At 53.2% G+C, this 22,531-nt stretch overlaps 1 protein-coding gene across 3 annotated transcripts in view; it reads right to left on the reverse strand.

Moving 5' to 3' along the window:
- Positions 1-658: 658 nt before the first annotated feature.
- The window catches only part of LOC143810238 (adhesion G-protein coupled receptor F3-like), a 41,957-nt gene continuing 20,084 nt past the window's right edge, over positions 659-22,531 (reverse strand). For 2 of the 3 annotated variants that reach the window (XM_077293104.1, XM_077293105.1), the window contains one exon: positions 659-1,172. In XM_077293104.1, coding sequence (XP_077149219.1) covers positions 1,077-1,172 — 96 coding nt within the window. In that variant the 3' untranslated portion in view covers positions 659-1,076. Of the gene's footprint in view, positions 1,173-1,675; positions 1,735-22,531 lie in introns of those variants that run through there. The other variant, XM_077293106.1, reaches the window with a different exon arrangement.

Consider the following 22,531-nt stretch of genomic DNA (forward strand, 5'->3'; position numbering starts at 1 on the left):
TTAGATATAAAACCCTGTTCCACGTGTATGTAAGTGGCTACCCGAGAGTGCGAACCCCTACAAGGGGCACTGTGTATGTCACTGTTATTATGGGGGCACATTGTGATATGACTAATTTTAGAATTTGTTCTAACTGCAGTCAGATTTTGTGTTTTGATGACTGTATGTTTCCCGGTCAGTCAGAGGACATGCATTGGGAATTGTGGTGTTTTTAGTGAAAAATCATCAGGTTCGATGTCATTTCTTTTCAGACCAGGGGCAGCTCCCGGCAGACACTGAACAAGCAGGAGATACTGAATACATTTTTAGTTTTGAATATTGTGTCCTCTTCCTTTAACAGTAAAATGCCAGATTTACAACTTTAGCAAAAAAGAAACTGGGAACAATTTTTAAGGAATTTCCCTTAAATTTGGCTGTATTGATATACAAAGTATCACTGTGAACTAGACAGAAGGTACCGGAGTTATTATTTTAGGTTTTTCCCTGTTATTTCTCCCTCCCCTCTGTGGATCCACAGTGTATGCACAGTCTGCTATGATTCGGGGTTTCGGTTTGCTGCACAATAATATTCTTCTGGCTTTATGTGCAGCTCATTGACATTGAGAACTTTCACAGAACAGGTTTATGTAATGAAAGGAGAAGTCGCATCGAGTCTGTATAGGTTTATTTACAGCAAAGAGGTCACAACCTGGAAATACGAGACAAGGAGAGAGGTGTCTTGCCCACTGAGCTTACAATCTACACTACAATATATAGCCAGAGATAAAAATAAGGCGTGAAGTGACCAAGGTTACAACGTGGAGCTTCCTACATTGTCAGGAAGGGTATGACAGTGCCCACTGAGTGTAGGAGGCACTGTAATGGCTGCTGTAGGTAAGCTGTTCCTCCCATGGTCCCCATCCCCTTATTGCGCTGTCCTGACCTCCTATGGGTAGGACACCAAAAGTAAGAGAAGGAACAAATCTGGAGTCACCCTAGTGCCCTTTAATCAGCCGGACAGGTGAATTTGTTGGGCTGCCCCTTCGCAGTATAGGTATGTAGCAGAGAGTGACCCTTGGACAAAATCGAGGTATAATCTATGAGAAGCATCTGGGTGGCAGCATGTAATCCTGAGGAATAGAGGTTGAGTCTGTGTTCTTGTAATGAGCTGTGGTCTGTGCACTCTGCAGAACCTGTGTCGGGGAAGAGAAAAAACAGTAAGACGGCTCATAATGTAAAACTGTCCAGTCAAGTCTAATCTAATCTGGTGTAAAAGGTAACTTTTCAGAATAAGTGGCCCTGTGTATATGAGAGAGCAGCAGCAGGAGTATGGAGGACAGCAGTACTGAGCAGGGTAGATGTGAATCCGTTAGGTAAAGACTTGTTAGAAAACTCAGCATTATCTTTCTATGTGTCCCTCTGCTTGTTTTCTCACTCTGCTCTCCTCTCCTCCTTGTAGAAAGGCTATGTAATCTGCCACCTCAAGTTCACGAGTCAAGTGGGGGAAGAAGTGTCTCACAGAAAGAAGCAGATTTAACTGATAAGATTTATTACAAAGATTCTTATATTCACCATTCCAACTGATTTATACAAAGTTTGTTTAATGTCCACTTCCCTTTCAATCAATCGGTCTTGCCTAATCTAGTGTAGTCCATTGTATTCAGCCCAGCCTGATTTAGTTTAAGTTTAATTGTTGAGTCTAATCTAATTCAGAGTAGTTTAGTGAAGTCTTCTCCAGTCATCCAATCTTCTTACCTGTAGTGGTCTAGTCTAAACAGTTTTATCCTACTCTAGTCTAAAATAATTTAATCCTCTCTTGTTGAGTGTAATCTATTCTAATTTTTGCTAGTCTAGACTAATCTATTCTAAGCTACTGTAGCCTAATCTACTCTATTCTATTAGAACCTATTCTGACCTTCTCTAGTCTAGACTAATCTAATCTTTTCTACAGTAGCATTATCTACTCTAGTCTAATCTATTCTAACCTACTGTAGACTAAACTATTCTAATTTACTCTAATCTAGTATAAGCTTGCCTAGACAACTCGAGTCTAGAGTAGTGTTGAGCATTCCGATACCGCAAGTATCGGGTATCGGCCGATACTAGCGGTATCGGAATTCCGATACCGGGATTCCGATACTTGGCGCGTATCGGATACCGGAATCGGAAGTTCCATGATTCAAAATTCAGAAATTCAGCCAATGAGAAAGATTCCAAGTGTGGGCACATCCTGTTTAGCATGGAGGGCATGAAAGTACTGGCAAGGCTGTGATTGGCTGCTGAAATGATGTCATGATGCAGTTTAAAAGTCGCTGGCGCCATTTTGCGATCACTCTGCTGTGAATTCAGTTAGTGACAGGACGCTGTTTGCTGACTGAGGGACAGTTTAGAGATAGCGATTTGCTTCTTTGTGCTTTCCAAAGGCTAATTTAGCAACCGCTGTGTTCACCTACTATTCACCTTGCTTTTGCCTTGTAGCGCTGTTTTCACAGCGATCTGCAAGGTCTCTCTGTGTGTGTGTGTGTGAGTGCAGCCCACTCTCTAGTCTGAGTGCAGCCACATAGGCCATCCATAGCTGGTTGTATTCAGTTCAGGGAGGGTGGTTCATTGCCTCATACTGTCCTTTTTTTTTTTTTTTTTTGAAGTAGTGCAGGCTGCTGCACATTTTTTCAAATAATTCCTATTAGTGTCTTTCCACCCGTCTCCATCTAATTTGTGGAAAAACACTACATAGGATAAAGTAGAGGAGGGTTTTTGGGCCTTGCAGCGCCGTTTACGGCTGTCTGCACGGTCTCCGTGTGACTGCAGCTCGCCCTGTAGTCTGTGAGCAGCCATAGCCTGGTTGTCTCCAGCTCAGGGTTGTTCACTGCGTCATACCGCCAAATCAATTTTAATTTTTTTTCAAGTACTGTAGTCTGCTGTTAATTAATTTAAAAAAATCCTATTAGTGTCTTTCCACCCGTCTCCAGCTAATTTGTGGAAAAACACTACATAGGATAAAGTAGAGGAGGGTTTTTGGGCCTTGCAGCGCCGTTTACGGCTGTCTGCACGGTCTCCGTGTGACTGCAGCTCGCCCTGTAGTCTGTGAGCAGCTATAGCCTGGTTGTCTGCAGCTCAGGGTTGTTCACTGCGTCATACCGCCAAATCAATTTTAATTTTTTTTCAAGTACTGTAGTCTGCTGCTAATTAATTTAAAAAAATCCTATTAGTGTCTTTCCACCCGTCTCCAGCTAATTTGTGGAAAAACACTACATAGGATAAAGTAGAGGAGGGTTTTTGGGCCTTGCAGCGCCGTTTACGGCTGTCTGCACGGTCTCCGTGTGACTGCAGCTCGCCCTGTAGTCTGTGAGCAGCCGTAGCTTGGTTGTCTCCAGCTCAGGGTTGTTAACTGCGTCATACCGCCAAATCAATTTTAATTTTTTTTCAAGTACTGTAGTCTGCTGCTAATTAATTTAAAAAAATCCTATTAGTGTCTTTCCACCCGTCTCCAGCTAATTTGTGGAAAAACACTACATAGGATAAAGTAGAGGAGGGTTTTTGGGCCTTACAGCGCCGTTAACGTCTGTCTGCACGGTCTCCGTGTGACTGCAGCTCTATCCGTTGTCAGTTCAGCCCCCAAAAAAGAAATAAATAATAAAGTTCACCAAACACACCAGTTACACCACTTTACATTTGTGTAGGCCACATTAACTCATATTAAAGTCTAGTCCACACTTTAGCTAATTAGTGTTTCTTATACCTGTTAGGAGGAGTTTTTCAGGAATAAGCACACAAAGCCGTTAGTACTTTTCTGCTTTTCTTTATCAGTCAACCACGATGAAGAAGGCAGTGAGTAAGGCACGTGGGCGTGGGCGCGGAGCAGGGAGGGGACGTGGGGATTCTGTGCCCGCTGCGGGCACCGGTGACTCATCAGCACCCACTTTCACGAGGGAACAGTCGTTCATGCGCAGCTTTGTCGCCGAGCGCCGTACACCGCTGCTGCGTGAAGACCAAATTGAAGCCGTTGTGGGATGGATGGCAGCTAATGCATCAACTTCCATTAGTGCCACATCCTCTCAGACACAGAGCACTGGAGAGCAGCCATCTGTCTCTTCACCACCTGCCAAATTGCCCAGGCAGACAGAGAGCCCAGGACAGGAGCCGTCTCTACTTCTGTTCTCTGAATCTCTTGGCTTGGAAACAGGGGGCCAGCCAAGCAGCATTGGAGAAATGGAAGAAGAGGCAGGGTGCAGTGATGCCCAACAGCTTTTTCTCTCTGAGTCTGAAGAGGCGGGTGGGCCAGTGGCTCCGTTCACCACATCGCAGGCCGCATCAGCTGATGATGACACTCAGGTGCCACTTACTGGTGCGTGCTCTGCTGCTGAGACTACCCGGGAGGAGCAGTTGGGGGCAGAGGGTAGTGTGGATGACGAGGTCCTTGACCCATCTTGGCGTCAGGGACAGGAAGGTGGTGGGAGCAGCTCTGAGGAAGAGATTCCCCGTACGGTCCAAAGAGGGAGAGGGAGGGGGAAGACTGCGGATCCTGCAGCCTCCGCTTTGGCACCCGTAAGGAGCATGTCTCTTCCAAAAGTCAAAAGGGGGGCTCCCAAGACTTGCAGTGCCTGGTCCTTTTTTGACACAGTTGCAGATGACATTTGCTATGTCAGATGCAAGGTGTGTCATCAAAAAATCAAAAGAGGTCAAAAAGTCGCCAACCTCAATACCTCCAACATGTGGAAACATGTGCGCAACAGGCACCCGGCGGAGTTAGACAAACACACTGAAGAGCTAGGCCAACCAACAGCGGCAGCTACCACCTCTTCAGCTCGTGTTGCCTCTTCCTCTAGCTCACACGCAGCTGGTTCGGCTTCCTCCCAGGATCGCCGTGGAAGAACCTCTGGCCCTGTTGTCCAGAGACCCGCTGTAATTCCACCCGCAGCACCACTTTCCCAGTCAACCACACACTCCCAGCCCAGTCTACAGCCATCGGTAGTACAGGCATGGGAGAAAAGGCGGCCTTTCTCGTCAAACCACCCACGAGCACAGGCTCTGACTGCAGGCATTGCCAAACTTCTGTCACTGGAAATGCTGTCATTCAGGCTGGTGGAGACTGACAGCTTCCGTGACTTGATGTCATTGGCAGTCCCACAGTACAGTGTGCCCAGCCGCTTTTACTTCAGCAGGCAAGCCGTCCCTGCCCTGCACAAGCATGTGGAGGGACACATAAAACACGCGCTACTGAACGCCGTCAGTAGCAAGGTCCACCTCACCACCGATGCGTGGACCAGTCAACATGGACAGGGGCGATACCTTTCCCTCACTGCCCATTGGGTTAATGTAGTTGAGCCGGGTACAGACCGTGCGAGTGGCGCAGGACGTGTCCTGCCCACTCCAAGGATTGCAGGAATCCATTCTGTACGCATTGACTCCTCCTCTTACACCAGTTCCTCAGAATCATCGCTGCAGGAGCCGTCACAGTCCACCTCCACATGGACCCGTGATGAACGTGTACCTGTTACGACCGACATGAGCACAGCCGTGGCCAAACGTCAACAGGCCGTCTTGAAATTAATTTTTTTGGGGAATCGTAGCCACACAGCGCAGGAGCTCTGGAATGCCATCAAGCAGGAGAGCGATGTGTGGTTTGAGCCAGCGAATCTCCAGCCAGGCATGGTAGTGTGTGATAATGGCCGAAATCTGGTGGCAGCCCTGGGCCTCGGCAACCTCACTCACATCCCATGTCTGGCACATGTGCTCAATTTGGTCGTGCAGAGTTTTTTGAGGGACTATCCGGATCTTGATGCACTGCTGCACAAGGTCCGCCTAGAGTGTGCTCACTTGCGGCGTTCCAGCACGGCAAAAGCGCGCATTGCGGCTCTGCAGCGCCGACACCGCCTGCCGGAACATCGCATCATATGTGACCTACCTACCAGGTGGAATTCCACGTTACATATGTTGGAGCGGTTGTGTGAGCAGCAGCAAGCTGTAATGGAGTACCAGCTGTATCAGGCGCACAAAAGTCGCAGTCAGCGCCGTACAGACTTCACAACCACAGAGTGGGCCACTATGAAGGATGTCTGCCAGGTTTTGCGTCCCTTCGATTATTCCACGCGGATGGCGAGTGCAGATGATGCACTAGTCAGCATGACTGTCCCCCTTATCTGCCTGCTTGAAAAATCACTGCAAGCGCTAAGGGATGATGTTGTGGAAGAGGTGGAGGATGAGGATTCACCACTTCCATCATCTTCTGGACAGTCAGCGCCACGTGGTTCCTCACAAACGCGTAGGCAGGGGACAGTTTGTGAGGAGGATGAGGAGGAGTCAATGGAGGAGGAAGACATCCGTCCAGAGGAGGGAGTTACACAATTGTCCAGTACTCAGTGTGTACAGCGAGGGTGGGGTGATGACGAGCGGGCAGAGATCACGCCTCCAGCTGGGGACAGCGTTTCTTGGGCAGTTGGCAGTCTGCAGCACATGGTGGATTACATGCTGCAGTGCCTGAGAAACGACCGCCGCATCGACCACATTCTCAACATGTCTGATTACTGGGTGTTCACCCTCCTCGATCCTCGCTACCGGGACAACGTAGAAAGCCTCATCACACCGTTGAACCGGGAGCGAAAAATGCGGGAGTACCAAGACACACTGGTCAGTTCCATCATCTTCTCCATTCCAACTGAGAGAAGTGCTGCTAGTGCATTCCAAAGCAGCTCAGTGCGTCCAGGCAGTGGTGGAGGCTCTGCACAAAGAGGGAGCAGAAGCAGTGCCTCTGCCCAAGGCAAGACCAGTATGGCCCAACTGTGGCACAGTTTTGTGTGCCCCCCACAAAAGTCTACACCATCACAGACGGCTCCAGTCAGCAGGAGGCAACGGTTCCGTCAGATGGTGACAGACTACATGTCTTGCCCTCTTGCTGTACTCCCAGACGGCTCTTCCCCTTTCAAGTTTTGGGTCTCAAAGCTGGATACATGGCCAGAGCTAAGCCAGTATGCATTGGAGGTGCTGTCTTGCCCTGCGGCCAGTGTATTATCGGAACGTGTCTTTAGTGCTGCAGGTGGTGTACTAACTGACCGTCGCATGCGACTATCCTCCGATAACGTTGACCGGCTTACTTTCCTGAAAATGAACAAGGCCTGGATCTCGCAGGAATTTGCCACTCCTCCTCCTGATTAAATAATTAGGTCACTGTATACGTTATCCAGGTCTCCTGTTGTGTTCATCTTTCAACCACCTGAACTTACATTCCTGGGCTCCAACAACGCCAGTTGAGGCTCAGAAGTGCCATCTGCACAGTCAAAACATACGACCCAGTGTTATTGGGTTTCAGTAACGTCAGCTGATCCCCAGCTGTGTAGCCGGCAATGTGTCCTGCGACCGCCACGCTGACACAACTGAAATGTAAGGGAACCTGTCCCCCCCCCCCCCCAAGGCGTTTGTTACTGAAAGAGCCACCTTGTGCAGCAGTAATGCTGCACAAGGAAAAGGTAGCTATTTTCATTATGCTCCTTGCACACGCAGAACTTAACACTTATAAAATGTGTCCACTGATACCGTAAAACCGTCCCGGAGGTGGGACTTTCCTTCGTAATATGACGCAGCACAGCTGTCATTCCTACCCCCTCGGCGCCGTGCCCCGGCTCCTCATCGTTGTTTGATTCCGTCCCGGAGCCTGCGCTGTTATGTTATCCCTTGGCCAGGCACACTTAGCGCTGCCCATCTTCTGACATCATTTGGTGTCAGGCTGGCTGCGCCTGTGCGGCCGCGCTGTCCGAGAGCCCGCCTCGCAGTGTGGTCTAATGTAATCCCACCGCGGGCCTGGGATCAGTGGCCATGCGCAGTGCATATCCTCGCCTCTCGCTCCACTCCCTACGGCTTCTTCAGACTGTGCGGTGCCAGCTGATCCGTAATAGCATGCCACGGCCGTGGCAGCGCACAGTCTGAAAAAGCCGTAGGGAGGGGAGCGAGAGGCGAGGATATGCACTGCGCATGGCCACTGATCCCAGGCCCGCGGTGGGATTACATTAGACCACACTGCGAGGCGGGCTCTCGGACAGCGCGGCCGCACAAGCGCAGCCAGCCTGACACCAAATGATGTCAGAAGATGGGCAGCGCTAAGTGTGCCTGGCCAAGGGATAACCTAACAGCGCAGGCTCCGGGACGGAATCAAACAACGATGAGGAGCCGGGGCACGGCGCCGAGGGGGTAGGAATGACAGCTGTGCTGCGTCATATTACGAAGGAAAGTCCCACCTCCGGGACAGTTTCACGGTTTCAGGGGACACATTTTATAAGTGTTTAGTTCTGTGCTTGCAAGGAGCATAATTAAAAGAGCCACCTTTTCCTTTTGCTTCTTTTGAGCTGCACAAGCTGGCTCTTTCAGCTACAAATGCCTTGGGGGGGGGGGTTAAAGGTTCCCTTTCTCCAATCAGGCTTCGGCCTACATTGTGTTCCTCTGCTTCTACTGCTGTCCCTGGGCTCCAACACCGCTAGTTGTTGCCTGGTAGTGCTGTACGCACAGTCAACAGTCGCTCCTCTGTTATTGGGGTTCAGTAACGTCAGCTGTTCCCCTGCTGTGTGTGTGGCAATCCCTCCAACCTCCTCCAACCTCATCCAAACTCCTCCTCCTCCACCTGTCCCTGGGCTCCAACACCGCTAGTTGCCGTCCAGAAGTGCTGTACGCACAGTCAACAGTCGCTCCTCTGTTATTGGGGTTCAGTAACGTCAGCTGTTCCCCTGCTGTGTGTGTGGCAATCCCTCCTACCTCCTCCAACCTCCTCCTACCTCCTCCTCCTCCACCTGTCCCTGGGCTCCAACACCGCCAGTTGCCGTCCAGAAGTGCTGTACGCACAGTCAACAGTCCCTCCTCTGTTATTGGGGTTCAGTAACGTCAGCTGTTCCCCTGCTGTGTGTGTGGCAATCCCTCCTACCTCCTCCAACCTCCTCCTACCTCCTCCTCCACCTGTCCCTGGGCTCCAACACCGCCAGTTGCCGTCCAGAAGTGCTGTACGCACAGTCAACAGTCCCTCCTCTGTTATTGGGGTTCAGTAACGTCAGCTGTTCCCCTGCTGTGTGTGTGGCAATCCCTCCTACCTCCTCCTTCCTCCTCCACCTGTCCCTGGGCTCCAACACCGCCAGTTGCCGTCCAGAAGTGCTGTACGCACAGTCAACAGTCCCTCCTCTGTTATTGGGGTTCAGTAACGTCAGCTGTTCCCCTGCTGTGTGTGTGGCAATCCCTCCTACCTCCTCCAACCTCCTCCAACCTCCTCCTCCTCCACCTGTCCCTGGGCTCCAACACCGCTAGTTGCCGTCCAGAAGTGCTGTACGCACAGTCAACAGTCGCTCCTCTGTTATTGGGGTTCAGTAACGTCAGCTGTTCCCCTGCTGTGTGTGTGGCAATCCCTCCTACCTCCTCCAACCTCCTCCTACCTCCTCCTCCTCCACCTGTCCCTGGGCTCCAACACCGCCAGTTGCCGTCCAGAAGTGCTGTACGCACAGTCAACAGTCCCTCCTCTGTTATTGGGGTTCAGTAACGTCAGCTGTTCCCCTGCTGTGTGTGTGGCAATCCCTCCTACCTCCTCCTACCTCCTCCACCTGTCCCTGGGCTCCAACACCGCCAGTTGCCGTCCAGAAGTGCTGTACGCACAGTCAACAGTCCCTCCTCTGTTATTGGGGTTCAGTAACGTCAGCTGTTCCCCTGCTGTGTGTGTGGCAATCCCTCCAACCTCCTCCAACCTCATCCAAACTCCTCCTCCTCCACCTGTCCCTGGGCTCCAACACCGCTAGTTGCCGTCCAGAAGTGCTGTACGCACAGTCAACAGTCGCTCCTCTGTTATTGGGGTTCAGTAACGTCAGCTGTTCCCCTGCTGTGTGTGTGGCAATCCCTCCTACCTCCTCCAACCTCCTCCTACCTCCTCCTCCTCCACCTGTCCCTGGGCTCCAACACCGCCAGTTGCCGTCCAGAAGTGCTGTACGCACAGTCAACAGTCCCTCCTCTGTTATTGGGGTTCAGTAACGTCAGCTGTTCCCCTGCTGTGTGTGTGGCAATCCCTCCTACCTCCTCCTACCTCCTCCACCTGTCCCTGGGCTCCAACACCGCCAGTTGCCGTCCAGAAGTGCTGTACGCACAGTCAACAGTCCCTCCTCTGTTATTGGGGTTCAGTAACGTCAGCTGTTCCCCTGCTGTGTGTGTGGCAATCCCTCCAACCTCCTCCAACCTCATCCAAACTCCTCCTCCTCCACCTGTCCCTGGGCTCCAACACCGCTAGTTGCCGTCCAGAAGTGCTGTACGCACAGTCAACAGTCGCTCCTCTGTTATTGGGGTTCAGTAACGTCAGCTGTTCCCCTGCTGTGTGTGTGGCAATCCCTCCTACCTCCTCCAACCTCCTCCTACCTCCTCCTCCTCCACCTGTCCCTGGGCTCCAACACCGCCAGTTGCCGTCCAGAAGTGCTGTACGCACAGTCAACAGTCCCTCCTCTGTTATTGGGGTTCAGTAACGTCAGCTGTTCCCCTGCTGTGTGTGTGGCAATCCCTCCTACCTCCTCCAACCTCCTCCTACCTCCTCCTCCACCTGTCCCTGGGCTCCAACACCGCCAGTTGCCGTCCAGAAGTGCTGTACGCACAGTCAACAGTCCCTCCTCTGTTATTGGGGTTCAGTAACGTCAGCTGTTCCCCTGCTGTGTGTGTGGCAATCCCTCCTACCTCCTCCTTCCTCCTCCACCTGTCCCTGGGCTCCAACACCGCCAGTTGCCGTCCAGAAGTGCTGTACGCACAGTCAACAGTCCCTCCTCTGTTATTGGGGTTCAGTAACGTCAGCTGTTCCCCTGCTGTGTGTGTGGCAATCCCTCCTACCTCCTCCAACCTCCTCCAACCTCCTCCTCCTCCACCTGTCCCTGGGCTCCAACACCGCTAGTTGCCGTCCAGAAGTGCTGTACGCACAGTCAACAGTCGCTCCTCTGTTATTGGGGTTCAGTAACGTCAGCTGTTCCCCTGCTGTGTGTGTGGCAATCCCTCCTACCTCCTCCAACCTCCTCCTACCTCCTCCTCCTCCACCTGTCCCTGGGCTCCAACACCGCCAGTTGCCGTCCAGAAGTGCTGTACGCACAGTCAACAGTCCCTCCTCTGTTATTGGGGTTCAGTAACGTCAGCTGTTCCCCTGCTGTGTGTGTGGCAATCCCTCCTACCTCCTCCTACCTCCTCCACCTGTCCCTGGGCTCCAACACCGCCAGTTGCCGTCCAGAAGTGCTGTACGCACAGTCAACAGTCCCTCCTCTGTTATTGGGGTTCAGTAACGTCAGCTGTTCCCCTGCTGTGTGTGTGGCAATCCCTCCAACCTCCTCCAACCTCATCCAAACTCCTCCTCCTCCACCTGTCCCTGGGCTCCAACACCGCTAGTTGCCGTCCAGAAGTGCTGTACGCACAGTCAACAGTCGCTCCTCTGTTATTGGGGTTCAGTAACGTCAGCTGTTCCCCTGCTGTGTGTGTGGCAATCCCTCCTACCTCCTCCAACCTCCTCCTACCTCCTCCTCCTCCACCTGTCCCTGGGCTCCAACACCGCCAGTTGCCGTCCAGAAGTGCTGTACGCACAGTCAACAGTCCCTCCTCTGTTATTGGGGTTCAGTAACGTCAGCTGTTCCCCTGCTGTGTGTGTGGCAATCCCTCCTACCTCCTCCTACCTCCTCCACCTGTCCCTGGGCTCCAACACCGCCAGTTGCCGTCCAGAAGTGCTGTACGCACAGTCAACAGTCCCTCCTCTGTTATTGGGGTTCAGTAACGTCAGCTGTTCCCCTGCTGTGTGTGTGGCAATCCCTCCAACCTCCTCCAACCTCATCCAAACTCCTCCTCCTCCACCTGTCCCTGGGCTCCAACACCGCTAGTTGCCGTCCAGAAGTGCTGTACGCACAGTCAACAGTCGCTCCTCTGTTATTGGGGTTCAGTAACGTCAGCTGTTCCCCTGCTGTGTGTGTGGCAATCCCTCCTACCTCCTCCAACCTCCTCCTACCTCCTCCTCCTCCACCTGTCCCTGGGCTCCAACACCGCCAGTTGCCGTCCAGAAGTGCTGTACGCACAGTCAACAGTCCCTCCTCTGTTATTGGGGTTCAGTAACGTCAGCTGTTCCCCTGCTGTGTGTGTGGCAATCCCTCCTACCTCCTCCTACCTCCTCCTCCTCCACCTGTCCCTGGGCTCCAACACCGCCAGTTGCCGTCCAGAAGTGCTGTACGCACAGTCAACAGTCCCTCCTCTGTTATTGGGGTTCAGTAACGTCAGCTGTTCCCCTGCTGTGTGTGTGGCAATCCCTCCTACCTCCTCCAACCTCCTCCAACCTCCTCCTCCTCCACCTGTCCCTGGGCTCCAACACCGCTAGTTGCCGTCCAGAAGTGCTGTACGCACAGTCAACAGTCGCTCCTCTGTTATTGGGGTTCAGTAACGTCAGCTGTTCCCCTGCTGTGTGTGTGGCAATCCCTCCTACCTCCTCCAACCTCCTCCTACCTCCTCCTCCTCCACCTGTCCCTGGGCTCCAACACCGCCAGTTGCCGTCCAGAAGTGCTGTACGCACAGTCAACAGTCCCTCCTCTGTTATTGGGGTTCAGTAACGTCAGCTGTTCCCCTGCTGTGTGTGTGGCAATCCCTCCTACCTCCTCCTACCTCCTCCTCCTCCACCTGTCCCTGGGCTCCAACACCGCCAGTTGCCGTCCAGAAGTGCTGTACGCACAGTCAACAGTCCCTCCTCTGTTATTGGGGTTCAGTAACGTCAGCTGTTCCCCTGCTGTGTGTGTGGCAATCCCTCCTACCTCCTCCAACCTCCTCCAACCTCCTCCTCCTCCACCTGTCCCTGGGCTCCAACACCGCTAGTTGCCGTCCAGAAGTGCTGTACGCACAGAGCCAAACACCTCGCCAATGTGTTAGTGGGGTTCAGCACCGCCAGCTGTTCCCCTGCTGTGTATACGGCAACGTGTACTGCGACCGCCACGCAGACACAACAAGTTAAATGTAAGGGAACCTGACCCCCCCCCCCCCCAGGCGTTTGTTACTGAAGGAGCCACCTTGTGCAGCAGTAATAATGCAAAGGGAAAAAGTGCCTCTTTTCGTGATGCTCCTTGCACATGCTGAACCTAACACTTATGAAATGTGTCCCCACACAGCGTTAAACCGTCCGGTAGGTGGAACTTTCCTTTGTCGTGTGACGCAGCACAGCCATCATTTTTACCCCCTTGGCGCCGTGCGCCCACTCCTCAGCGTTGTTTGAATCTGTCCCGGAGCCTGCGCTGTTAGGTTAGCCCTTGGCCATGCACACATGTTGCGCTGCCCGTCTTCTGACCTCATTTGGTGTCAGGCTGGCTGCGCCTGTGCGGGTGCGCTGGTCGAGATCCCGCCTCGCAGTGTCGTCTAATGTAATCCCACCGCGGGCCTGTGATCCGTGCCCGTGCGCAGTGCATATCCTCTCCTCTCACTCCCCTCCCTACGGCTTCTTCAGACTGTGCGATGTCAGCTGGTCCCTAATAGCATGCCACGGCCGTGACAACGCACAGTCTGAAAAAGCCGTAGGGAGGGGAGTGAGAGGACAGGATATGCACTGCGCACGGGCACGGATCACAGGCCCGCGGTGGGATTACATTAGACGACACTGCGAGGCGGGATCTCGGCCAGCGCACCCGCACAGGCGCAGCCAGCCTGACACCAAATGAGGTCAGAAGACGGGCAGCGCAACATGTGTGCATGGCCAAGGGCTAACCTAACAGCGCAGGCTCCGGGACAGATTCAAACAACGCTGAGGAGTGGGCGCACGGCGCCAAGGGGGTAAAAATGATGGCTGTGCTGCGTCACACGACAAAGGAAAGTTCCACCTACCGGACGGTTTAACGCTGTGAGGAGACACATTTCATAAATGTTTGGTTCCGCATGTACAAGGACCATAATTAAAAGAGCTAAGTTTACCTTTTCCAGCATTAGTGCTGTACACAATGGCTCTTTCAGCTACAAACGCCTGGGGGGGGGGGTGTTAAAGGTTTCCTTTCAACTTGCTCGAGTGCAGGCTTCGGCCTACACTCCGCTCCCCCTGCTCCTCCTGCTGACCCTGGGCTCTAACACCGCCAGTTTTTGCCCAGATGTGCTAGCTGCACAGAGAAAAACACCAGCCAATGTGTCAGTGGGGTTCAGCACCGCCAGCTGTTCCCCTGCTGTGTAGCCGGCAACGTGTCCTGCGACCGCCACGCAGACACAAGAACTGAAATTGAAGGGAACCTGTCCCCCCTCCCCCAGGTGTTTCTATGTTTTACAGCTACCTTGAACAGCAGTAATGCTGCATGTGTTCAAGGTGGCTCAGAAACTTATTCTCCTTGCCCATGTTGAAGTGAACACGTCTAAAATGTGTCCTCTGTGACCATTAAAACGTCCCTCAGGTGTGATTTGACTTTGTATTGACACACGCAACAAGCTCCTTGGTAGCGCTGCCCGTCTTCTGGCATCATTGTTTGGCTGGCTGCGCCTCTGCGGCCGCCCTGACCCACACAACGCCCCTCGGTGTCTTATTTATTGGGACTGCGAGGGTGTGATTGATGGGCAGGATCAGTGCATCAGTTCGCCTGTCCCTCCTCTCCTTCCGCCTTCTTCGGACTGTGCGGCTTCATGGCCGTGGCATGCGATAAGGGATCAGATGACGCCGCACAGTCTGAAGCGGGTGTAAGGACCCGAGTGTGAGAGGCCAACATATGTGCTGCGCCAGGCCCTGAATCCCAGCCCCGCAGTGTTTTAACAATGTTAAGACACTGCGGGGCTGGGATTCATGGGCATCGCGAACCGCACCGGCCGACATTACATGATGCCAGAAGATGGGCAGCGCTAACGGCGCTAGGCCAGGGGATAACACGACAGCGCAGACTCCTGTACAGCAAATAACAACGCTCAGGAGGCTGCACCCAGCACCAAGGTGGGATTCTTGACATCTGTGCTGCGTCTCATTACAAAGGGAACTCTCGCCTCCATTACACAGTTTGACTGTATAAAGGGCTAAATGTTATACGTGTTCCATTCAGCGTGTGCAAGGAGAAAAATTACAAGAGCAACCTTTGACTTGCGCAGCACTACTGCTGCATAAGCTGTGGCTCTTCTACTTTGTAACCCCTGAGGGGGGGTTAAAGGTGACTTTTGAAATCGGTTCAATTAGGCTTCGGCCTACACTCTGCTCCACCTGCAGAGCCCGGGCTCCAACAACGCTAGTTGCTGTCCGGAAGTGCTGGCTGCACAGAGCCAAACACCTCGCCAATGTGTCAGTGGGGTCCAGCACCGCCAGCTGTTCCCCTGCTGTGTAGCCGGCAACGTGTCCTGCAAAAGCCACGCAGACACAACACACCCAAAGCTGCCGCCTGTGCAGGCTTCGGCCTACACTCCCCTCCCCCTGCTCCTCCTCCTCCTGCTCCTCCTCCTGCTGTCCCTGGGCTCTAACACACCGCCAGTTTTTGCCCAGATGTGCTAGCTGCACAGAGAAAAACACCAGCCAATGTGTCAGTGGGGTCCAGCACCGCCAGCTGTTCCCCTGCTGTGCAGCCGGCAACGTGTCCTGCAAAAGCCACGCAGACACAAGAACTGAAATTGAAGGGAACCTGTCCCCCCTCCCCCAGGCGTTTTTACGTTATCCAGCCACCTTGTACAGCGGTAATGCTGCATGTGTGCAAGGTGGCTCATAAACGTATTCTCCTCGCACATGTGGAACTGAAAACACGTCTGAAATGTGTCCTCTGTGTGACCATTTAACCGTCCCGGGGGTGTGACTTTCCTTTGTAATGACACGCTGCAACCCCCTTGGTAGCGCTGCCCGTCTTCTGGCATCATTGTTTGGCTGGCTGCGCCTCTGCGGCCGCCCTGACCCACACAACGCCCCTCGGTGTCTTATTTATTGGGACTGCGAGGGTGTGATTGATGGGCAGGATCAGTGCATCAGTTCGCCTGTCCCTCCTCTCCTTCCGCCTTCTTCGGACTGTGCGGCTTCATGGCCGTGGCATGCGATAAGGGATCAGATGACGCCGCACAGTCTGAAGCGGGTGTAAGGACCCGCGTGTGAGAGGCGAACATATGTGCTGCGCCAGGCCCTGAATCCCAGCCCCGCAGTGTTTTAACAATGTTAAGACACTGCGGGGCTGGGATTCATGGTCATCGCGAACCGCAACGGCCGACATTAAATGATGTCAGAAGATGGGCAGCGCTAACGGCGCTAGGCCAGGGGATAACACGACAGCGCAGACTCCTGTACAGCAAATAACAACGCTCAGGAGGCTGCACCCAGCACCAAGGTGGGATTCTTGACATCTGTGCTGCGTCTCATTACAAAGGGAACTCTCGCCTCCATTACACAGTTTGACTGTATAAAGGGCTAAATGTTATACGTGTTCCATTCAGCGTGTGCAAGGAGAAAAATTACAAGAGCAACCTTTGACTTGCGCAGCACTACTGCTGCATAAGCTGTGGCTCTTCTACTTTCTAACCCCTGAGGGGGGGTTAAAGGTGACTTTTGAAATCGGTTCAATTAGGCTTCGGCCTACACTCTGCTCCACCTGCAGAGCCCGGGCTCCAACAACGCTAGTTGCTGTCCGGAAGTGCTGGCTGCACAGAGCCAAACACCTCGCCAATGTGTCAGTGGGGTCCAGCACCGCCAGCTGTTCCCCTGCTGTGTAGCCGGCAACGTGTCCTGCAAAAGCCACGCAGACACAACACACCCAAAGCTGCCGCCTGTGCAGGCTTCGGCCTACACTCCCCTCCCCCTGCTCCTCCTCCTCCTGCTCCTCCTCCTGCTGTCCCTGGGCTCTAACACACCGCCAGTTTTTGCCCAGATGTGCTAGCTGCACAGAGAAAAACACCAGCCAATGTGTCAGTGGGGTCCAGCACCGCCAGCTGTTCCCCTGCTGTGCAGCCGGCAACGTGTCCTGCAAAAGCCACGCAGACACAAGAACTGAAATTGAAGGGAACCTGTCCCCCCTCCCCCAGGCGTTTTTACGTTATCCAGCCACCTTGTACAGCGGTAATGCTGCATGTGTGCAAGGTGGCTCATAAACGTATTCTCCTCGCACATGTGGAACTGAAAACACGTCTGAAATGTGTCCTCTGTGTGACCATTTAACCGTCCCGGGGGTGTGACTTTCCTTTGTAATGACACGCTGCAACCCCCTTGGTAGCGCTGCCCGTCTTCTGGCATCATTGTTTGGCTGGCTGCGCCTCTGCGGCCGCCCTGACCCACACAACGCCCCTCGGTGTCTTATTTATTGGGACTGCGAGGGTGTGATTGATGGGCAGGATCAGTGCATCAGTTCGCCTGTCCCTCCTCTCCTTCCGCCTTCTTCGGACTGTGCGGCTTCATGGCCGTGGCATGCGATAAGGGATCAGATGACGCCGCACAGTCTGAAGCGGGTGTAAGGACCCGCGTGTGAGAGGCGAACATATGTGCTGCGCCAGGCCCTGAATCCCAGCCCCGCAGTGTTTTAACAATGTTAAGACACTGCGGGGCTGGGATTCATGGTCATCGCGAACCGCAACGGCCGACATTAAATGATGTCAGAAGATGGGCAGCGCTAACGGCGCTAGGCCAGGGGATAACACGACAGCGCAGACTCCTGTACAGCAAATAACAACGCTCAGGAGGCTGCACCCAGCACCAAGGTGGGATTCTTGACATCTGTGCTGCGTCTCATTACAAAGGGAACTCTCGCCTCCATTACACAGTTTGACTGTATAAAGGGCTAAATGTTATACGTGTTCCATTCAGCGTGTGCAAGGAGAAAAATTACAAGAGCAACCTTTGACTTGCGCAGCACTACTGCTGCATAAGCTGTGGCTCTTCTACTTTGTAACCCCTGAGGGGGGGTTAAAGGTGACTTTTGAAATCGGTTCAATTAGGCTTCGGCCTACACTCTGCTCCACCTGCAGAGCCCGGGCTCCAACAACGCTAGTTGCTGTCCGGAAGTGCTGGCTGCACAGAGCCAAACACCTCGCCAATGTGTCAGTGGGGTCCAGCACCGCCAGCTGTTCCCCTGCTGTGTAGCCGGCAACGTGTCCTGCAAAAGCCACGCAGACACAACACACCCAAAGCTGCCGCCTGTGCAGGCTTCGGCCTACACTCCCCTCCCCCTGCTCCTCCTCCTCCTGCTCCTCCTCCTGCTGTCCCTGGGCTCTAACACACCGCCAGTTTTTGCCCAGATGTGCTAGCTGCACAGAGAAAAACACCAGCCAATGTGTCAGTGGGGTCCAGCACCGCCAGCTGTTCCCCTGCTGTGCAGCCGGCAACGTGTCCTGCAAAAGCCACGCAGACACAAGAACTGAAATTGAAGGGAACCTGTCCCCCCTCCCCCAGGCGTTTTTACGTTATCCAGCCACCTTGTACAGCGGTAATGCTGCATGTGTGCAAGGTGGCTCATAAACGTATTCTCCTCGCACATGTGGAACTGAAAACACGTCTGAAATGTGTCCTCTGTGTGACCATTTAACCGTCCCGGGGGTGTGACTTTCCTTTGTAATGACACGCTGCAACCCCCTTGGTAGCGCTGCCCGTCTTCTGGCATCATTGTTTGGCTGGCTGCGCCTCTGCGGCCGCCCTGACCCACACAACGCCCCTCGGTGTCTTATTTATTGGGACTGCGAGGGTGTGATTGATGGGCAGGATCAGTGCATCAGTTCGCCTGTCCCTCCTCTCCTTCCGCCTTCTTCGGACTGTGCGGCTTCATGGCCGTGGCATGCGATAAGGGATCAGATGACGCCGCACAGTCTGAAGCGGGTGTAAGGACCCGCGTGTGAGAGGCGAACATATGTGCTGCGCCAGGCCCTGAATCCCAGCCCCGCAGTGTTTTAACAATGTTAAGACACTGCGGGGCTGGGATTCATGGTCATCGCGAACCGCAACGGCCGACATTAAATGATGTCAGAAGATGGGCAGCGCTAACGGCGCTAGGCCAGGGGATAACACGACAGCGCAGACTCCTGTACAGCAAATAACAACGCTCAGGAGGCTGCACCCAGCACCAAGGTGGGATTCTTGACATCTGTGCTGCGTCTCATTACAAAGGGAACTCTCGCCTCCATTACACAGTTTGACTGTATAAAGGGCTAAATGTTATACGTGTTCCATTCAGCGTGTGCAAGGAGAAAAATTACAAGAGCAACCTTTGACTTGCGCAGCACTACTGCTGCATAAGCTGTGGCTCTTCTACTTTCTAACCCCTGAGGGGGGGTTAAAGGTGACTTTTGAAATCGGTTCAATTAGGCTTCGGCCTACACTCTGCTCCACCTGCAGAGCCCGGGCTCCAACAACGCTAGTTGCTGTCCGGAAGTGCTGGCTGCACAGAGCCAAACACCTCGCCAATGTGTCAGTGGGGTCCAGCACCGCCAGCTGTTCCCCTGCTGTGTAGCCGGCAACGTGTCCTGCAAAAGCCACGCAGACACAACACACCCAAAGCTGCCGCCTGTGCAGGCTTCGGCCTACACTCCCCTCCCCCTGCTCCTCCTCCTCCTGCTCCTCCTCCTGCTGTCCCTGGGCTCTAACACACCGCCAGTTTTTGCCCAGATGTGCTAGCTGCACAGAGAAAAACACCAGCCAATGTGTCAGTGGGGTCCAGCACCGCCAGCTGTTCCCCTGCTGTGCAGCCGGCAACGTGTCCTGCAAAAGCCACGCAGACACAAGAACTGAAATTGAAGGGAACCTGTCCCCCCTCCCCCAGGCGTTTTTACGTTATCCAGCCACCTTGTACAGCGGTAATGCTGCATGTGTGCAAGGTGGCTCATAAACGTATTCTCCTCGCACATGTGGAACTGAAAACACGTCTGAAATGTGTCCTCTGTGTGACCATTTAACCGTCCCGGGGGTGTGACTTTCCTTTGTAATGACACGCTGCAACCCCCTTGGTAGCGCTGCCCGTCTTCTGGCATCATTGTTTGGCTGGCTGCGCCTCTGCGGCCGCCCTGACCCACACAACGCCCCTCGGTGTCTTATTTATTGGGACTGCGAGGGTGTGATTGATGGGCAGGATCAGTGCATCAGTTCGCCTGTCCCTCCTCTCCTTCCGCCTTCTTCGGACTGTGCGGCTTCATGGCCGTGGCATGCGATAAGGGATCAGATGACGCCGCACAGTCTGAAGCGGGTGTAAGGACCCGCGTGTGAGAGGCGAACATATGTGCTGCGCCAGGCCCTGAATCCCAGCCCCGCAGTGTTTTAACAATGTTAAGACACTGCGGGGCTGGGATTCATGGTCATCGCGAACCGCAACGGCCGACATTAAATGATGTCAGAAGATGGGCAGCGCTAACGGCGCTAGGCCAGGGGATAACACGACAGCGCAGACTCCTGTACAGCAAATAACAACGCTCAGGAGGCTGCACCCAGCACCAAGGTGGGATTCTTGACATCTGTGCTGCGTCTCATTACAAAGGGAACTCTCGCCTCCATTACACAGTTTGACTGTATAAAGGGCTAAATGTTATACGTGTTCCATTCAGCGTGTGCAAGGAGAAAAATTACAAGAGCAACCTTTGACTTGCGCAGCACTACTGCTGCATAAGCTGTGGCTCTTCTACTTTCTAACCCCTGAGGGGGGGTTAAAGGTTACCTTTGAAATTGGTTCAAGTAGGCTTCGGCCTACACTCTGCTCCCCCTGCAGAGCCCGGGCTACAACACCGCTCGTTGCTGTCCGGAAGTGCTGGCTGCACAGAGCCAAACACCTCGCCAATGTGTCAGTGGGGTCCAGCACCGCCAGCTGTTCCCCTGCTGTGTAGCCGGCAACGTGTCCTGCGACCGCCACGCAGACACAACACACCCAAAGCTGCCGCCAGTGCAGGCTTCGGCCTACACTCCCCTCCCCCTGCTCCTGCTCCTCCTCCTTCTCCTGCTGTCCCTGGGCTCTAACACACCGCCAGTTGGGGCCCAGATGTGCTAGCTGCACAGAGAAAAACACCAGCCAATGTGTCAGTGGGGTTCAGCACCGCCAGCTGTTCCCCTGCTGTGCAGCCGGCATCGTGTCCTGCAAAAGCCACGCAGACACTTGCTCTTGTACCTTCTGCTCCCCATCCTGGTTCCAGTACCGTCAGCTGGTTCCGGGCAGAGCCTTTGGCTTAGGTGCCTCCCTTTGGTATCCGAGTTCCACCAACGTCAGGTGGTCCTTGGTAGTGCTTTCAGGCACGGGTACCTCCTGCTTAGTAACCGGGTTCCAGTAACGTCAGCTGGTCCTCGGTAGTTCCATTGGCTCTTGGACCTTCGGCTACCCATCCGGGTTCCAGCACCGTCAGCTGGTTCTCGGCAGTGTCTTTTGCTCTTGTACCTTCTGCTCCCCATCCTGGTTCCAGTACCGTCAGCTGGTTCCGGGCAGAGCCTTTGGCTTAGGTGCCTCCCTCTGGGTATCTGAGTTCCACCAACGTCAGGTGGTCCTTGGTAGTGCTTTCAGCACGGGTACCTCCTGCTTAGTAACCGGGTTCCAGTAACGTCAGCTGGTCCTCGGTCGTTCCATTGGCTCTTGGACCTTCGGGTAGCCATCTGAGCTCCAGTTCCATCAGCTGGTTCTCGGCATTCTCTCAGCCTTCTTGTACCTTCTGCTGCATTTCCAAGTTCAAGAGACTAAACACGATGACCCGGAAGACCACCCCTAAGATGACGACGACACCAGAGACGACAACCACCGTGATGACGACGACCCTGGAGACGATGACCCTGAAGACCACCCCGATGACGACGACCCCGGAGACGACCCCGATGACGACGACCCCGGAGACGACGACCCTGGAGACGACGACGACCTGGAAGACCGAGAAGCAGAAGAACAAGAGGCTGCAGAACAAAGAGCAGAAGGACATTAAGCATAACACAAAATATCAGAGCAAAAAATATTATGTAAATTATAAGCAGAAGAAGACTAAGCAGTGTATGGGGGTGAGTCCGTTCCTCCTCGTGGTGCCCCTGGATAAAGCCTGATGCTGCAGGCCAAACTGAACGCGGACAAATGTAACTGTTTTGTGACAGGCAGAACGGAAGGTGTAATCTTCAAACTTTTATAGATAACAACTACGGGAATGCCTGTCACAAATAAGAATATGATGAAGAAGTAGAATATGATGAAGATAATAGTAAAATAAAAAGAATATGAACAATGTAACCCAAAAAATAATAGGTAGAAGATGAAGAAGAAGATGAAGAAGGTGAAGAAGTTGATGTCAAAGAAGCTGATGATGAGGATAATGAAGAAGAAAGCGTGGGAGAAGTAAAAAAGAAGGTGAAGGGCGTGGAAGTAGTGAAACATCAATATCTGACATAAAAAAAAAAAATAACATAGTCAAATTCTTTCTAACGCCGAACGTCATAAAAAAAAAAAAAAAATCCTGCTATTCTATTAGATTGGGCTAAACCTCTGTGCCTTTAATGTCTCCGCCACGTCCCCCAATACATCCTACATTATTCTTAGTTGTTTTCCTTCATGTAGAATGAACCTACAAGTGTATAAAGGGTTTATTTTAATTCCGATATTTTCGTCCCATTGACTTGCATTGGGATCGGGTATCGGTATCGGATTGGATTCCGATACTGTGACGGTATCGGCCGATACTTTCCGATTCC

Source organism: Ranitomeya variabilis, chromosome 2 (assembly GCF_051348905.1).
Source record: "Ranitomeya variabilis isolate aRanVar5 chromosome 2, aRanVar5.hap1, whole genome shotgun sequence".
NCBI classification, from domain to species: domain Eukaryota; kingdom Metazoa; phylum Chordata; class Amphibia; order Anura; family Dendrobatidae; genus Ranitomeya; species Ranitomeya variabilis.